We start from the raw sequence: 14,327 nt of genomic DNA, 5'->3' as shown, positions 1-14,327 counted from the left end.
TACAACATTATATTGCAAGTTGGCATGCTTGCATTGCCGGATAATGGAATATATGTATGAGGATGTTCTGTCATGTCTAGATTTATGTACTGTAGTTACCGTAGCACACATGGTTAGCATGTGGCCGGCGGGCCAAGCTGAGAGATAAACTAAGTCTGTGAATGTTGAGACTCTCTCCTGTTCATCAGACGACAACCTGGCAAGTATATTCAGACGCCGTGTCTCCGGCATGATGGTCTCTTTCGATGGTCTCTCTGATAGTATCTCTGAAGGTATCTCTGATGGTATTTCTGGCGAACTCCTTCCTCCTTCATCGTCTACTGATCATATGCCAGCATGTCTCCACGACGTCGCAGGGGACCAACCTCGCCCCGTGTGCTTGGGCTATCCTCCTCTCTCTGAAGCCTTGACCTCTGACCTATGCATGACCCTGACTGCATGACCTCACGCTAGTCCTCGGCCTTGTGTCCTCGGCCTTGTGTCCTCGGCCTTGTGTCCTCGGCCTTGTGTCCTTGGCCTGCTTTCACACCGCTGTGCAAGGCGGTCGCTGCACCTGAGCCTGTTGTGTCCAGACCTCCGTGGCCGTTGCTCCCTGGCCGTGGTGCTGCCCGGGTTCACCTCCCCCCCCCCCCCCCCCTTCCTCACCGTCACCACCGCTCCCGCTCACCCCTGCAGGAGACTTTGTGATGATATTCCGGTTCCAGAACCCTTGTGTTACAGCAGAACTTCTCCTTTGTTTTAGACGAGCCACAGGGAGAAGGGATCCCCTTCTCCGGAATCCTTCCATATGCTCAGACCCCCAAAGGTTCCCCACTTTCATTACTTTAACCGTTGACCTGTGTTGTACTGTGTTTCCAATCGGTGACATAAGCACCCAGAAGGTAGCCGTGTTTAAGACCAATAGAACGTAGAGTGCACCCGCACACAATCTTTGAAAACATTTGTTTAAACAACGTCTGAGGCTTTCTTCAGAGCGGCATTCTTATGAACACAATTCGGATCCACATAAATCCCACAACCCCCGCGCTAGGAACACAGGAGTGACAAAAGCCTGGCTCGCTCTCTGGAAATATATTTATATTTTTGTCTCGTCTGAGTGAGAGGATACATTCATTTGAACACTGAATTTATGGTTCCTTTAAATATAGGTGTTCGTATCTATGCTTCCTTAGAGAGAAGGATACTATTTATGGTTCCTTAGAGAGTAGGAGACTATCTATTGTCCGTTATAGAGTAGGAGACATCATCTATGGGTCCTTAGAATATAGAAGACAGAATCTATGGTTTCTTAGAGAGTAGGAGACATCATCTTTGGTTCTTTAGAGAGTAGGTAACATCATCTATGGTTCCTTACAGAGCAGGTAACATTCCCTATGGTTCCTTAGAGAGGAGTAGACATTCTTTATGGCTCCTTAGAGAGTAGGAGATTAGAATAGGGGGGAGACCTCTACTTTTAGCCATCTGGTTTTAATCAAACCTCAGCAACATTTAATCTATGACTCCATCTGTATTTTAACGTAGAAACAAAAGCTATTTTTAACCCCTTCGCCCCCTCACTCCAGCGCTTTAACACCCCTACCCTAGCCCGCCACCTAGCCCAAATAATCTTAAATTATTTGACACAAATAATAAAGGAATAATCACACGCACAGATCAATAATCCCAGATTATTCATCAGTGACAGCTCTAGAGCAACCCACGGATTCCAGCTTTCCGACACTCTGGAATTGAACACTAACGACAAACACCAGACTTGTTTTGACAAGCCAGTCCTGATAAACGTCCGAGAGCGTTCGGGGAGGTTGAGCTAGATGTTGCACGCCGCCAAATCGATAACAAATCTTACTGTTCTGGTCCAGGGAGTCTTCATGTTCATCACCAACCGCCAAGAATTTGGGCGCCTCATCTCCACCGCCAACTACAACACCTCCCACTACAACAACGACCTCTGGCAGATCTTCCTGAACCCTGTGGTGAGTGCACTCCCCCCGCTAGCCTTATGAAACACCTAGCATAAGTCTGCAGACGTAATGATGGCCGCCGAGCCGTCATGCTAGGGTTGAGCTGCCGGCTGATGAGTGATGAAGGGGGCCCTGGTGTAAGGTTAAGTAAGGGTTAGCGCTCGATGGTGTCGCCGGCTGCGTGCTCTGTGTGGGTGTAGCGTTAGCCTGCTCTGAGTGAGGAGTTGAACATGGGAGACGCATCCGCTGGGTTCGTGAGGAACCTAGCATGCAAGTAGCATCCGCTGGGTGTGTGAGGAGCTAGCATGCTAGTAGCGATAGCTGGGTTTGTGAGGAGCTAGCATGCTGGTTGTGATAGCTTGCCCTGCGAGGAGCTAGCGTGTGAGGCCCCTTCATACACTCAACAACGAGGCTGTCCCACGACAAAAGACTATGGCATCGGATGACCAGTTCTGTCGCACAAAAAAAGTGTTGCCTTCATGGTACCTTCCTCGGCTCACCAGCGTGGCCCTAGTGTTGGGTTAAGGGACAGCACGGTGTATGCATGATGCTACTGTATTCATTCCCTGGCATTTTCTGGTGTGCCCACTTCTGTTCACAGGACTGGAAGGAAAAATACATCCACAAGAACTACAGTCATATCTTCACATCAAACGTCATGGAGCAGGTGAGTCTGTCGCAGCCGTGTTTCAGATGCTCAGCGTGTTATCTGGTTATGTTTCAGTTCAGCGTGTTATCTGGTTATGTTTCAGTTCAGCGTGTTATCTGGTTATGTTTCAGTTCAGCGTGTTATCTGGTTATGTTTCAGATGTTGAGCTTGTTATCTGGTTATGTTTGAGATGTTATCTGGTTATGTTTCAGATGTTATCTGGTTATGTTTCAGATTTTATCTGGTTATGTTTCAGCGTGTTATCTGGTTATGTTTCAGATGTTCATTCATGTTATCTGGTTATGTTTGAGAATTTCACTCATGTCATCTGGTTATGATTCAGCTTGATCCTCTGTGACATCTGGTCAAAAGCCCTTGTTTCATTGATAGAAAACATCTTGCCTTCCTGCAATTTTTTTATGAGGCTTTGTTATTTTTTTATAATCATCAAATACTAATTAAAAAAAAAAGCAGTGAATCCATCAAAGCGCTCCCAGGGGTGTGCTTACCCGCTGTGGGAGACTGCGGGTAATGATGCAGGCTGGACGCTGTCGACCAGAACATCTGCTGCCGGGACTCCAGCGTCCGTCCGTCAGGCCTTCAGGAATGTGTCCTGTGTGTTGCAGCCGTGCCCGGACGTGTTCTGGTTCCCCGTTCTGTCGCAGACGGCCTGTGATGAGATCGTGGAGGAGATGGAGAACTACGGCTCCTGGTCCGGGGGGAGACATGATGTGAGTCCCCTCCGATGAGCCCTGAGTCTGGCTGGGGCATGGTGACCTCGGTGCAGCAGGCTCTTGGCTCGGTGTGATGTGTGATGTGTGATGTGATTTGGGCGTGATGTTTCAGCGCTGCCTCATGTTCCAGTGAAGAGAATCTAATGTTCAGCCGGGGCTCCCCGCCAGCGCAGCTACACAGGAAACATCTGGGCCAGGAAGGTGGAGCTGGAGGAGTAGGGTGGAGGTAGGGTGGGGTTAGAAGGGGGTAGAGGGGAGGTAGAGATGGGGTCAGACGGGGTAGGGTGGAGGTAGAGGCGCTAAGGTGGAGTTAGAGGGGGTAGGGTGGAGTAAGAAGAGGTAGGGTGGGGTAAGAGGGGGTAGGGTGGAGGTAGGGGAGGTAAATGGACTTACAGCCTTGACTGGTCTCCTGACTGGCCTGTCTGGTTCTCTCTTCTGATTGGCCTGTCTGGTTCTCTCTCCTGAGTGGCCTGTCTGGTTCTCTCTTCTGATTGGCCTGTCTGGTTCTCTCTCCTGAGTGGCCTGTCTGGTTCTCTCTCCTGATTGGCCTGTCTGGTTCTCTCTCCTGAGTGGCCTGTCTGGTTCTCTCTTCTGATTGGCCTGTCTGGTTCTCTCTCCTGATTGGCTGCAGGACAAGCGCATCACCGGCGGTTACGAGACGGTCCCGACGGACGACATCCACATGAAGCAGATCGGCTTCGATAAGGAGTGGCTCCACTTCATTCGAGAGTACATCTCCCCGGTCACCCTGAAGGTGTTCAGTGGGTACTACACCAAGGTAAATACTGCAGTACTACACCAAGATAAACACTACAGTACTTCTACACCAAGGTATAACACAGGTACTTTGTTAAAATATACTTGCTCATGGGCAGAGGTGGTTTGGGTGGTTAGGGTGGTTTGCAGTGAGCTACGGGTCTAGGTGTGAAAACCCGCCAACACACCTGTGTTTTTCCAGGGCTTCGCTGTGATGAACTTCGTGGTGAAGTACACGCCGGGCAGGCAGGCGTACCTGCGCCCCCACCACGACTCCTCCACCTTCACCATCAACATCGCCCTCAACAACAAACACCTGGACTTCGAGGTGAGCGATCTCTCCCCTCAATGCTAGGAGCTCTGATATTGCTACTCATGTCTCAAATATTAATATGAACCTGATGTTAGTGGTTCTGCGAGAGGCTGGGGTTGAATATTAACCTGATATCAATCATAACTCCTCGTCTGTCTAATATTAATCTCTGGTGTGGTTATTGTTCAGACCAATGGCTGATCCTGCAGGTTTATTATATTAATATGAACCTGATATTAATTATAATAACCAGTAATATTAATCTCTGATACTGTTATTATCTCGACGCAGGGTTGTGGCTGCAGGTTTAACATTAATATGAACCTGATATTAATTATAATAACCAGTAATATTAATCTCTGATATTGTTATTATCCCGACGCAGGGCGGGGGCTGCAGGTTTAACATTAACATGAACCTGATATTAATTATAATAACCAGTAATATGAATCTCTGATATTGTTATCATCCCGACGCAGGGCGGGGGCTGCAGGTTCCACCGCTACAACTGCTCCATCGAGTCTCCCAGGAAGGGGTGGAGCTTCATGCACCCCGGCCGTCTCACCCACCTCCACGAGGGCCTGCCCACAACCAACGGCACACGCTACATCGCCATCTCCTTCATCGACCCCTGACCCCTGACCCCCTGACCCCCTGACCCCCTGCCCCTCCCTCACGACCTCTAGTGCTACGAGGCGGTTGAGAACCGCCTCTAGGACCTCTGTGAAACAGAGGAGCTTCGATACACGGTGTTGGCTCGCTGCCGACGGGAGAGACCGCGGGCTCAGCCAACACATTCTAGTGCCTTCCATCCCCTCTGCCTCACGGTCGGCTCCGGCGGCGGGAGGATCATGGGAAACTAAAGTTTATTTTTCTAACTTTGCACATCAGGATACGAGGACAGCGGCGGAGTTTAATAGGAATTCTGTTTGTACGAAGTTGTGTGTTTATGTTTTTTTTTACGGGAAATGTTTCCGCTTACTGGAAAGCTTTCCCACACTGTCAATATCAAGTTGCTTAAATTATTGAAAAATAAAAGAAATGGAAAATATGAATGTTTCTTTGTGAAGGGCACCAACTACTACACAATATGGAGGTCTGCAGTAACTATAAAGATATGCCGCTTACAGTAGCTACATAATACACAGGCCTACATTAACTACACAATATACATGCCTACAGTAACTACACAATATACAGGCTTACAGTAGCTAAACAATCTACAGGTCCTACATTAACCACACAATACACAGGCCTACAGTAACTATACACTATAAACAGGATTATAGTAAAGATAACACAATACCCAGGCCTGCAGCAACTACACACAGACCTACATTCTACACAACCCCCCGGCCTAAAGTAACTATTGCACAACCCCCAGCCCCTACATACTAGACAATACACAGACCTACAGTGCGTTCTACAACAGGGGTCAGCAACCTTTTCAACGTGCCGTGCCAGTTTGACATTTTCTCGTTAATGAGTGTGTCAAAAGCAACAATATATTAAGAATTAAGCTGAATTATGCTACAGTGACCAAAAACATTTCCAGAAGACCTGGAATTGTTTTATTTCCATATAGTCCACTATCATGCATCAACATTTTAAATGTTTTTTTTTGTTGTTATATATGCTACATGGGCTTACAAATTATAATTACATATGTCCCATCTTAAACATCACTTTCAGAAACTCTTTCAAAAACAAATTTTCACTGTCAGAAATGTAAAAAACGTGAATATATGAGAATGTTGGAACCATCCACATCAATATCTTTAAGACATGTGCAGCTTGGCAAAACCATGTGAAGGCGATGCATACAGGCCACTTGCAACAATATTTTAAATATTTTCTTCTCAATTGATCCCATTTCAGAACACTGCTTTCAGTAACTAATTTAATCATATTTGCACTGGGAGGAAATGCCCCAAAACCAAATAAAGTGCAAAAAAAAAAATCGGTAGTAATAATTATGCTGCCGTATTGTGCGGTGAAACTTTTAATAATAATAATAAAATATAAATATATACATAGATAAATCGATTATTTTAAGTGTGCCAATGATTAAGCTGCCACGTGCCAGTGGTGGCATGCGTGCCTAGGGTTGCCGACCCCTGTTCTACACAATTCACAGACCAACATAATACAAAACACCCAGCCCTACAGTAACTACACAACACCCTGGCCTACAGTAACTACACAACACCCAGGACTACAGTAACTACACAACACCCCAGACTACAGTAACTACACAACATCCAGGCCTACAGTAACTACACAACACCCCGGACTACAGTAACTACACAACACCCAGGCCTACAGTAACTACACAACACCCCGGACTACAGTAACTACACAACATCCAGGCCTACAGTAACTACACAACATCCAGGCCTACAGTAACTACACAACACCCAGGCCTACAGTAACTACACAACATCCAGGCCTACAGTAACTACACAACATCCAGGACTACAGTAACTACACAACACCCAGGCCTACAGTGACTACACAACACCCAGCCCTACAGTAACTACACAACACCCAGCCCTACAGTAACTACACAACACCCAGCCCTACAGTAACTACACAACATCCAGCCCTACAGTAACTACACAACACCCAGGCCTACAGTAACTACACAACACCCCGGACTACAGTAACTACACAACACCCAGGCCTACAGTAACTACACAACACCCAGCCCTATAGTAACTACACAACACCCAGGACTACAGTAACTACACAACACCCAGGCCTACAGTAACTACACAACACCCAGCCCTATAGTAACTACACAACACCCAGCCCTACAGTAACTACACAACACCCCGGCATACAGTAACTAACTACACAGCACCCAGCCCTATAGTAACTACACAACACCCAGCCCTATAGTAACTACACAACATCCAGGCCTACAGTAACTACACAACACCCCGGACTACAGTAACTACACAACATCCAGGCCTACAGTAACTACACAACATCCAGGCCTACAGTAACTACACAACATCCAGGCCTACAGTACACACTACACAACCCCCAGACATGCAGTACACACTACTCAGCCCCCAGTCCTACACTAAGCATTCCACAGGCCGTGCAGAGTGATGAAACAGGGTCTCATGTTTCGGCTCCCAAATCATCCGGAACCGGTGTCAGCCGTGTGACCCCGATGGGGGCTGCCAGGAACACGAACCCTTCCTCAGAGCTGGAGCTGCAGCTGCTCTGTTTCAGGGGGAGAGTGATGCATTACACAAGTGCAACTGTAGTTCAGTTAAAATCACACACACACACGCGCACGCGCACACGGCCACACACACACACTCACGCACACACAAGTTTTAACAGTGTGCGTGTGTGTAAACAGGCCTGTCCACCAGAGAGTAATGATTGGAGGGAATGGCTCACGGGCTCGGAGTGTTTGTGTAATGGCCACGCTTCAGCTATTAGACTGCAACGGCCTGGGTCTGGGACTCTGTGTGTGTGTGTGTGTGTGTGTGTGTGTGTGTGTGTGTGTGTGTGTGTGTGTGTGTGTGTGTGTGTGTGTGTGTGTGTGTGTGTGTGTGTGTGTGTGTGTGTGTGTGTGTGTGGGGGGGGGAGAGAGGTCGAGGAGGGGCTGGGTGGGGCAAGGAGGAGGCTAGCTGTTGAGTGAAAGGGTCTTTGTTGGCATACTTCCTGCTCTGGCCTTCAGCTCTGAAAGGTGACATTCTTCCTACCATATTACCCAGAATACCTGCACCTACTCCTACCGTAATAACCAGAATACCTGCTCCCTCTTTTACCATATTACTCCTACCATATTACCCAAAATACCTGCACCCTCTCCTACCACATTATCCAGAATGCCCGCACCCTCTCCTACTGTGTTAACCAGAATACCATGCTCCAACACTCTAAATACCAAAGAATACTATATAATATCTTCAGACTACTCTACAGTGACTATTTCTACATAGACTACTTTCATCAACAAAAAACAGACCACCACCACCCAATCATTAAAGTGTCCACTACTCCAGCGGTTTTAACTTGCACTTCTCCCAATGACCACTAGAGGCATGATATTAATGAATGGAAGGGCTCCTTTAAATCTATAAATAAGAGATGATATGTAGGCCACAGACTCTTTGGAGGCTGGGATCACATCTGGGCTTAGCTCTAAGTGCAGGGCAGCGATTGGCAAATAGTCATTAAGCTGTTATGGTGGTAAACAACCTTCCGTTGCCTACCAAGAAACGCCTTAATGAGCTAGCCCGCTATAGCAGCGTGAGATGCTAGCCTACGGTAGAATGGCACTAGCAGCATGAGATGTAGCCAGTAACATGAGATGCTAGACAGTAATGTGAGATGCTTGCCAGTAGCACGAGATGCTAGCCAGCAGCATGAGATGCTAGCCAGCTGCATGAGAGGCTAGCCAGTAGCGTGAGATGCTAGCCAGTAGCGCGAGATGCTACCCAGTAGCGTGAGATGCTAGCCAGTAGCATGAGATGCTAGCCAGTAGCGCGAGATGCTACCCAGTAGCATGAGATGCTAACCAGTAGCGTGAGATGCTAGCCAGTTGCATGAGAGGCTAGCCAGTGGCGTGAGATGCTAGCCACTAGCGTGAGATGCTAGCCAGTTGCATGAGAGGCTAGCCAGTAGCGTGAGATGCTAGCCAGTAGCGTGAGATGCTAGCCAGTAGCGTGAGATGCTAACCAGTAGCGTTAGATGCTAGCCACTAGCGTGAGATGCTAACCAGTAGCGTGAGAGCGTGAGATGCTGACATGACATGATAATCAGCAGAGCGAGACGCCAGCCGGAAGCGTGAGATGCTACCAGTGGAGCCACATGCTATAAGCAGGGGTTCAGCTGACCAGACCACATCCAGAACCCTGAAGATGGAAAACAACCGGAGCGCAGCTCCAGGAATAGCCGAGACAGACCGCTTCTCCGAGACACACTGGAGACACACCCAGGCCATGTGGCAGACACACCCTGACACATACAATACACACACACACACACACACCCTGACAAATACAATACACACAAACACACACCTTGCACAATTCAATATAAACACACCCCGACCCAATACAATACACACACATACATTTACATACAATACATATATACACAAACACCCTGAGCAAATACAATGCACACACACCCATATCCAATATACACACAATCTTACTTAATTCCAATGCAATATACTGTAAATACACACCCTAACCCAATATACACACACACCCTGATCCAACACAATATATACACACACCCTTACACAATATACACACACAACCTTTTCCTATATAGACACGCAAACACCCTTAATAATACAATATACACACACACCCTGACAAATACAATACACATACACACACACAACCTGATCCTATACAATACACACACAACCTTACCCAATATACACACACACACACACACACACACACACACACACACACACACACACACACACACACACACACACACACCCTTACCCAATACAACACACACACCCTGACAATATACAATATACACACACCCTTACAAATACAATACAAACACACACACACACACACCTTAAACTAATATACACACACACCCTGACCAAATACACACACACACACACCCTGAAACAATACAATATACACACACCCTTACTCAATATACACACACACCCTGACCAAATACACCACAAACCCTTACAAATACAATACACACACACACACACACACACACACACACACACCCTGAAACAATACAATAAACACACACACACACACACACACACACACACACACACACACACACACACACACACACCCTAACCCAATATACATACACACCCTGATCCAATACAATATATACACACACCCTTACACAATATACACACACAACCTTTTCCTATATAGACACACAAACACCCTTAATAATACAATATACACACACACCCTGACAAATACAATACACATACACACACACAACCTGATCCTATACAATACACACACAACCTTACCCAATATACACACACACACACACACACACACACACACACACACACACACACACACACACACACACACACACACACACACACACACCCTTACCCAATACAAGACACACTCCCTGACAATATACACACACACCATTACAAATACAATACAAACACACACACACACCTTAAACGAATATACACACACCCTGACCAAATACACACACACACCCTTACTCAATACAATATACACACACCCTTACTCAATATACACACACACCCTGACTAAATACACACCCATACAAATACAATACACACACACACACACACCCTGAAACAATACAATACACACACACACACACACACACCCTGAAACAATACAATATACACACCCTTACTCAATATACACACACACCCTTAGAAATGCAATGCACACCCTTACCCAAATATACATACTCACACCCTTACACAATACAATAAACACACGCACACACACACACACACACACACCCCTGCCCCCCCCCCCCCCCCGCCAATACAATATCTATAAACACACACACATACTGACCAATATATATACAAACATCCTATCCAACACAGGTGTGTGCAATATATGCAAGCCAAAACTCTCCCTTTCCTCCCGTATAAACACAGACACACAGTGTGTGTGTGTGTGTGTGTGTGTGTGTGTGTGTGTGTGTGAGTGTGTGTGTGTGTGTGTGTGTGTGTGTGTGTGTGGGTGTTTATAAAGTCAGGTCAACATTCAGTGTCCTCACTATCAACAGCAAACTGGTGGAGAGTGGAAATATACTGGAGGCCAAGCAGTCATCAAACAGCGTGTGTACGTGTGTGTGGGAGTGTGTGTGTGTGTGCGTGTGTGTGTGTGCGTGTACGTGTGTGTTCAGAGCATGTGTGTGTGTGTGCACGTTCCTTCGTGCATGTGTGCAGGAAAATGTTAGTTTGTGTGTGTGTGTGTGTGTGTGTGTGTGTGTGTGTGTGTGTGTGTGTGTGTGTGTGTGTGTGTGTGTGTGTGTGTGTGTGTGTGTGTGTGCATGCGTTCTGGCATGTGTGTGTTTGAATCTCTATGTGTGTGAGTCTATGTGTGTTAGTGTTTGTGTGTGTGTGTGTGTGTGTGTGTGTGTGTGTGTGTGTGTGTGTGTGTGTGTGTGTGTGTGTGTGTGTGTGTGTGTGTGTGTGTGTGTGTGTGTGTGTGTGCGTGCGTGCGTGCGTGCGTGCGTGCGTGCGTGCGTGCGTACGTGCATGCGTGCTTGCCTGCCTGCCTGCGTGCTTGCCTGCCTGCCTGCGTGCGTGTGTGCTTGCTTGCGCATGTGCCTGCCTGGATGTGTTAGGGTGTAGCTAGGCTAATGTATTTGCTGTGAGCTGGCATTAGGGACAGCAGGCCCAGTGTTTGACCAACACTAGCGGAGGAATGTGTGAGTCCAGACGACAGACCCTCTGTGTTACAGCAGCAACGCCTTTCACACTCCTTTCCCGAGTGGCGAGCCCCTCGATGTGATCTCAAAGTCATGCTATGTTTTTGTACTCATTGATAGTGTTTTTACAAATCTGTTATGTTGTTTACATGCTCCTTTTGGGGGGGGACGGGGGACTGTCCTGTTGTTTACATTCTCCGTGGGGGGCCCTCAGGGGGGGGGGGGGCTCCTGGGGGCCTCTCTGTCGCCGTGTTATTCTATGCGTTTATTCTGCTGACGACCAGCAGAACATTTGAAGGACCGTTTCGTACTGCGGCTCCAGGAAGTGATGTCACAGCCAAGGAATGCCACTAACTTCACAAGATTAGACCCTCGGTCTTTAGCCTCGGCCCGGGGTGTGCGCGCGCGTGCGTGCGTGCGTGCGTGTGTGTGTGTGTGTGTGTGTGTGTGTGTGTGTGTGTATGTGCGTGTAGGTGTGTGTGTGGGTGTGTACATGTGGATGTGTGAGTGTGTGCGTTCTTGTTTGGGCGTGTGTGCGTTTGCGGGTCTGAGACGCCGTGTGTGTGTGTGTGTGTGTATACGTGTTGCTCTTAATCACAGTTAAGTAGCCGTCTCCATGGTTACGCCGGCAGGATTACCACCGTGTAAAATTCATGCAGAGCGTTTATGGGCCTATAAAGACGAATCAAATGACGGCGTTCACCAAGGCAGCCGGCGGGATGGGAGCCGGTCGCCCAGACGCAAACAACAGCCGCCTGTCCTCCTCATCACAGCATCGGTAATCAGCCTGCCAGCCCATAATACGCCAGTTAGTGCTGATTGTAGCCCTGAGAGCTAGGCACCCCGTGCTCTGTGTTTAGCTGGAGCAGCCACAACACACATTAATTATACAGGAGCACCCTACCAATCTGTCAGCACCCCCCACCCTCACCCAGCACCCCCCACCCCCACCCCCAGCACCCCCACCCCCACCCCCACCCCCAACCCCAGCACCCATCTAGAGCACATCCATCACTCCACTAGAATCCACCCAGCACTTCACCGGGAGACGGCCAGCACCCGCCCCTCCATCGGACACTCCCACCACACCCAGTGGCGACCCTGTGGCGCCCACCCTCCCCCCTCGTCCTCCTCGTCCTCCCTCTGAATCATGGAGGAGATGAAGGTCTTGGTCGGGGAGCCTCAGAAGGTCCTGGTTCCTCCTCATCCTACGAGAGGTCAGCCCTGGGCCGGACGTCTCACAGCAGCCGACCGGAAGCGAACCTAAGAATCCACTTCACGTCCTGAACCGCTACAAGCCTTTGCTACAGGTCGGAGCGAGGGTGACTCTCATTCTTCGATTGGACGCTGGAGTCGCCAGGAAAAAGTAAAAACGGTGTTTAAGCTCCAATGACCATGTAGAACTGGCAGCACACCATCAAATCAAACTGGGAGTTCTGCCCACAGCTTCCCTACCTCCGCTCTCCGGATGGACATAGGGGGTTGAACCAACAACCCCCTGCTCTCTGGTTTACCCAGGTGTGTGTACTGTGTGTAGTGTGTGTACAGTATGTGTGTGTTGGTTCAACACAGCGTGGAAGGGCCCTCTCTCCACGGGAGGGGGGCCCTGGGGACATCTGTTTAACATATGTCTGTCACCTCTCTGCCCAGAGGTCAGGGGTCAGGCTTCAGGCTCCTGGAGGCTGGAGACTCGAGGGGGGGGCGGTCTACTGGAGGCTGCTTAGTGGAGTCAGCTTAGTGGAGTCTCCTTAGTGGAGTCTCCTTAGTGGAGGCTGCTTCAGCTACAGAGCTGACAGACAGACAGCTGCGGAGCTGGCAGACAGACAGAAGAGAAAATTGAATGATACTCCAGCATTCTCCTCTTTCTCAGGGGGTGGGGGCGAGAGAGAGAAAGATTAGCTTGAACTATATCCCCTCCAACGAGAGCTACCGACTGACCGACGAGAGGGAGAGAGAGAGAGAGAGAGAGAGAGAGAGAGAGAGAGAGAGAGAGAGGGAGAGCGAGAGACAGACAGACAGACAGACAGAGAGAGAGAGAGAGAGAGAGAGAGAGAGAGAGAGAGAGAGAGAGAGAGAGAGAGAGAGTGAGAGATAGAGCAAGAGAGAGAGAGAGCGAGAGCGAGAGCGAGCGAGAGACAGACAACGAGAGAGATAGAGAGAGAGAGAAAAACACTCCAATAAACTCCTTTCAACCCTTAAATTCAATAGACAAACAGACGGAGACAGAGAGGGGAGAGTCAGAGGGAGAAACAGACGGACGGACATAAAGACGGACTCGTGCTAGGGAGGAGAGCGACGCCACAGGCAGGCGGCGATGACATCAGATCCAGCTGCATCACCATGACAACAGCGGAATGCTCTAGGCAGACCATAATAACTAAATATACATACACAATGGCGCTGGGATTACAGTGCTAACACACACACGCCATGCTCGGTTTTCACTTTAAACACTGTTTACCGTTGTTGGCTGGCAGACGTGAGGCCAATTCAGC

At 48.5% G+C, this 14,327-nt stretch overlaps 1 protein-coding gene across 2 annotated transcripts in view; it reads left to right on the top strand.

Annotated features, from left to right (window-relative positions):
* Positions 1-5,554, top strand: part of plod2 (procollagen-lysine, 2-oxoglutarate 5-dioxygenase 2) — a 29,688-nt gene extending 24,134 nt beyond the window's left edge. The window contains exons 14-20 of one of the 2 annotated variants that reach the window (XM_056584558.1): positions 743-805; positions 1,860-1,973; positions 2,563-2,628; positions 3,237-3,341; positions 3,976-4,122; positions 4,303-4,428; positions 4,893-5,554. In XM_056584558.1, the coding sequence (XP_056440533.1) occupies positions 743-805; positions 1,860-1,973; positions 2,563-2,628; positions 3,237-3,341; positions 3,976-4,122; positions 4,303-4,428; positions 4,893-5,048 (777 nt within the window). In that variant the 3' untranslated portion in view covers positions 5,049-5,554. The remainder of the gene's footprint in view (positions 1-742; positions 806-1,859; positions 1,974-2,562; positions 2,629-3,236; positions 3,342-3,975; positions 4,123-4,302; positions 4,429-4,892) is intronic. The other variant, XM_056584559.1, reaches the window with a different exon arrangement.
* Positions 5,555-14,327: the final 8,773 nt, after the last annotated feature.

This window comes from Gadus chalcogrammus, chromosome 23 (genome assembly GCF_026213295.1).
Source record: "Gadus chalcogrammus isolate NIFS_2021 chromosome 23, NIFS_Gcha_1.0, whole genome shotgun sequence".
NCBI lineage: Eukaryota > Metazoa > Chordata > Actinopteri > Gadiformes > Gadidae > Gadus > Gadus chalcogrammus.
The sequence above is the reverse complement of the archived record's forward strand: the minus strand, read 5'-3'. Positions and strand labels throughout refer to the sequence as shown.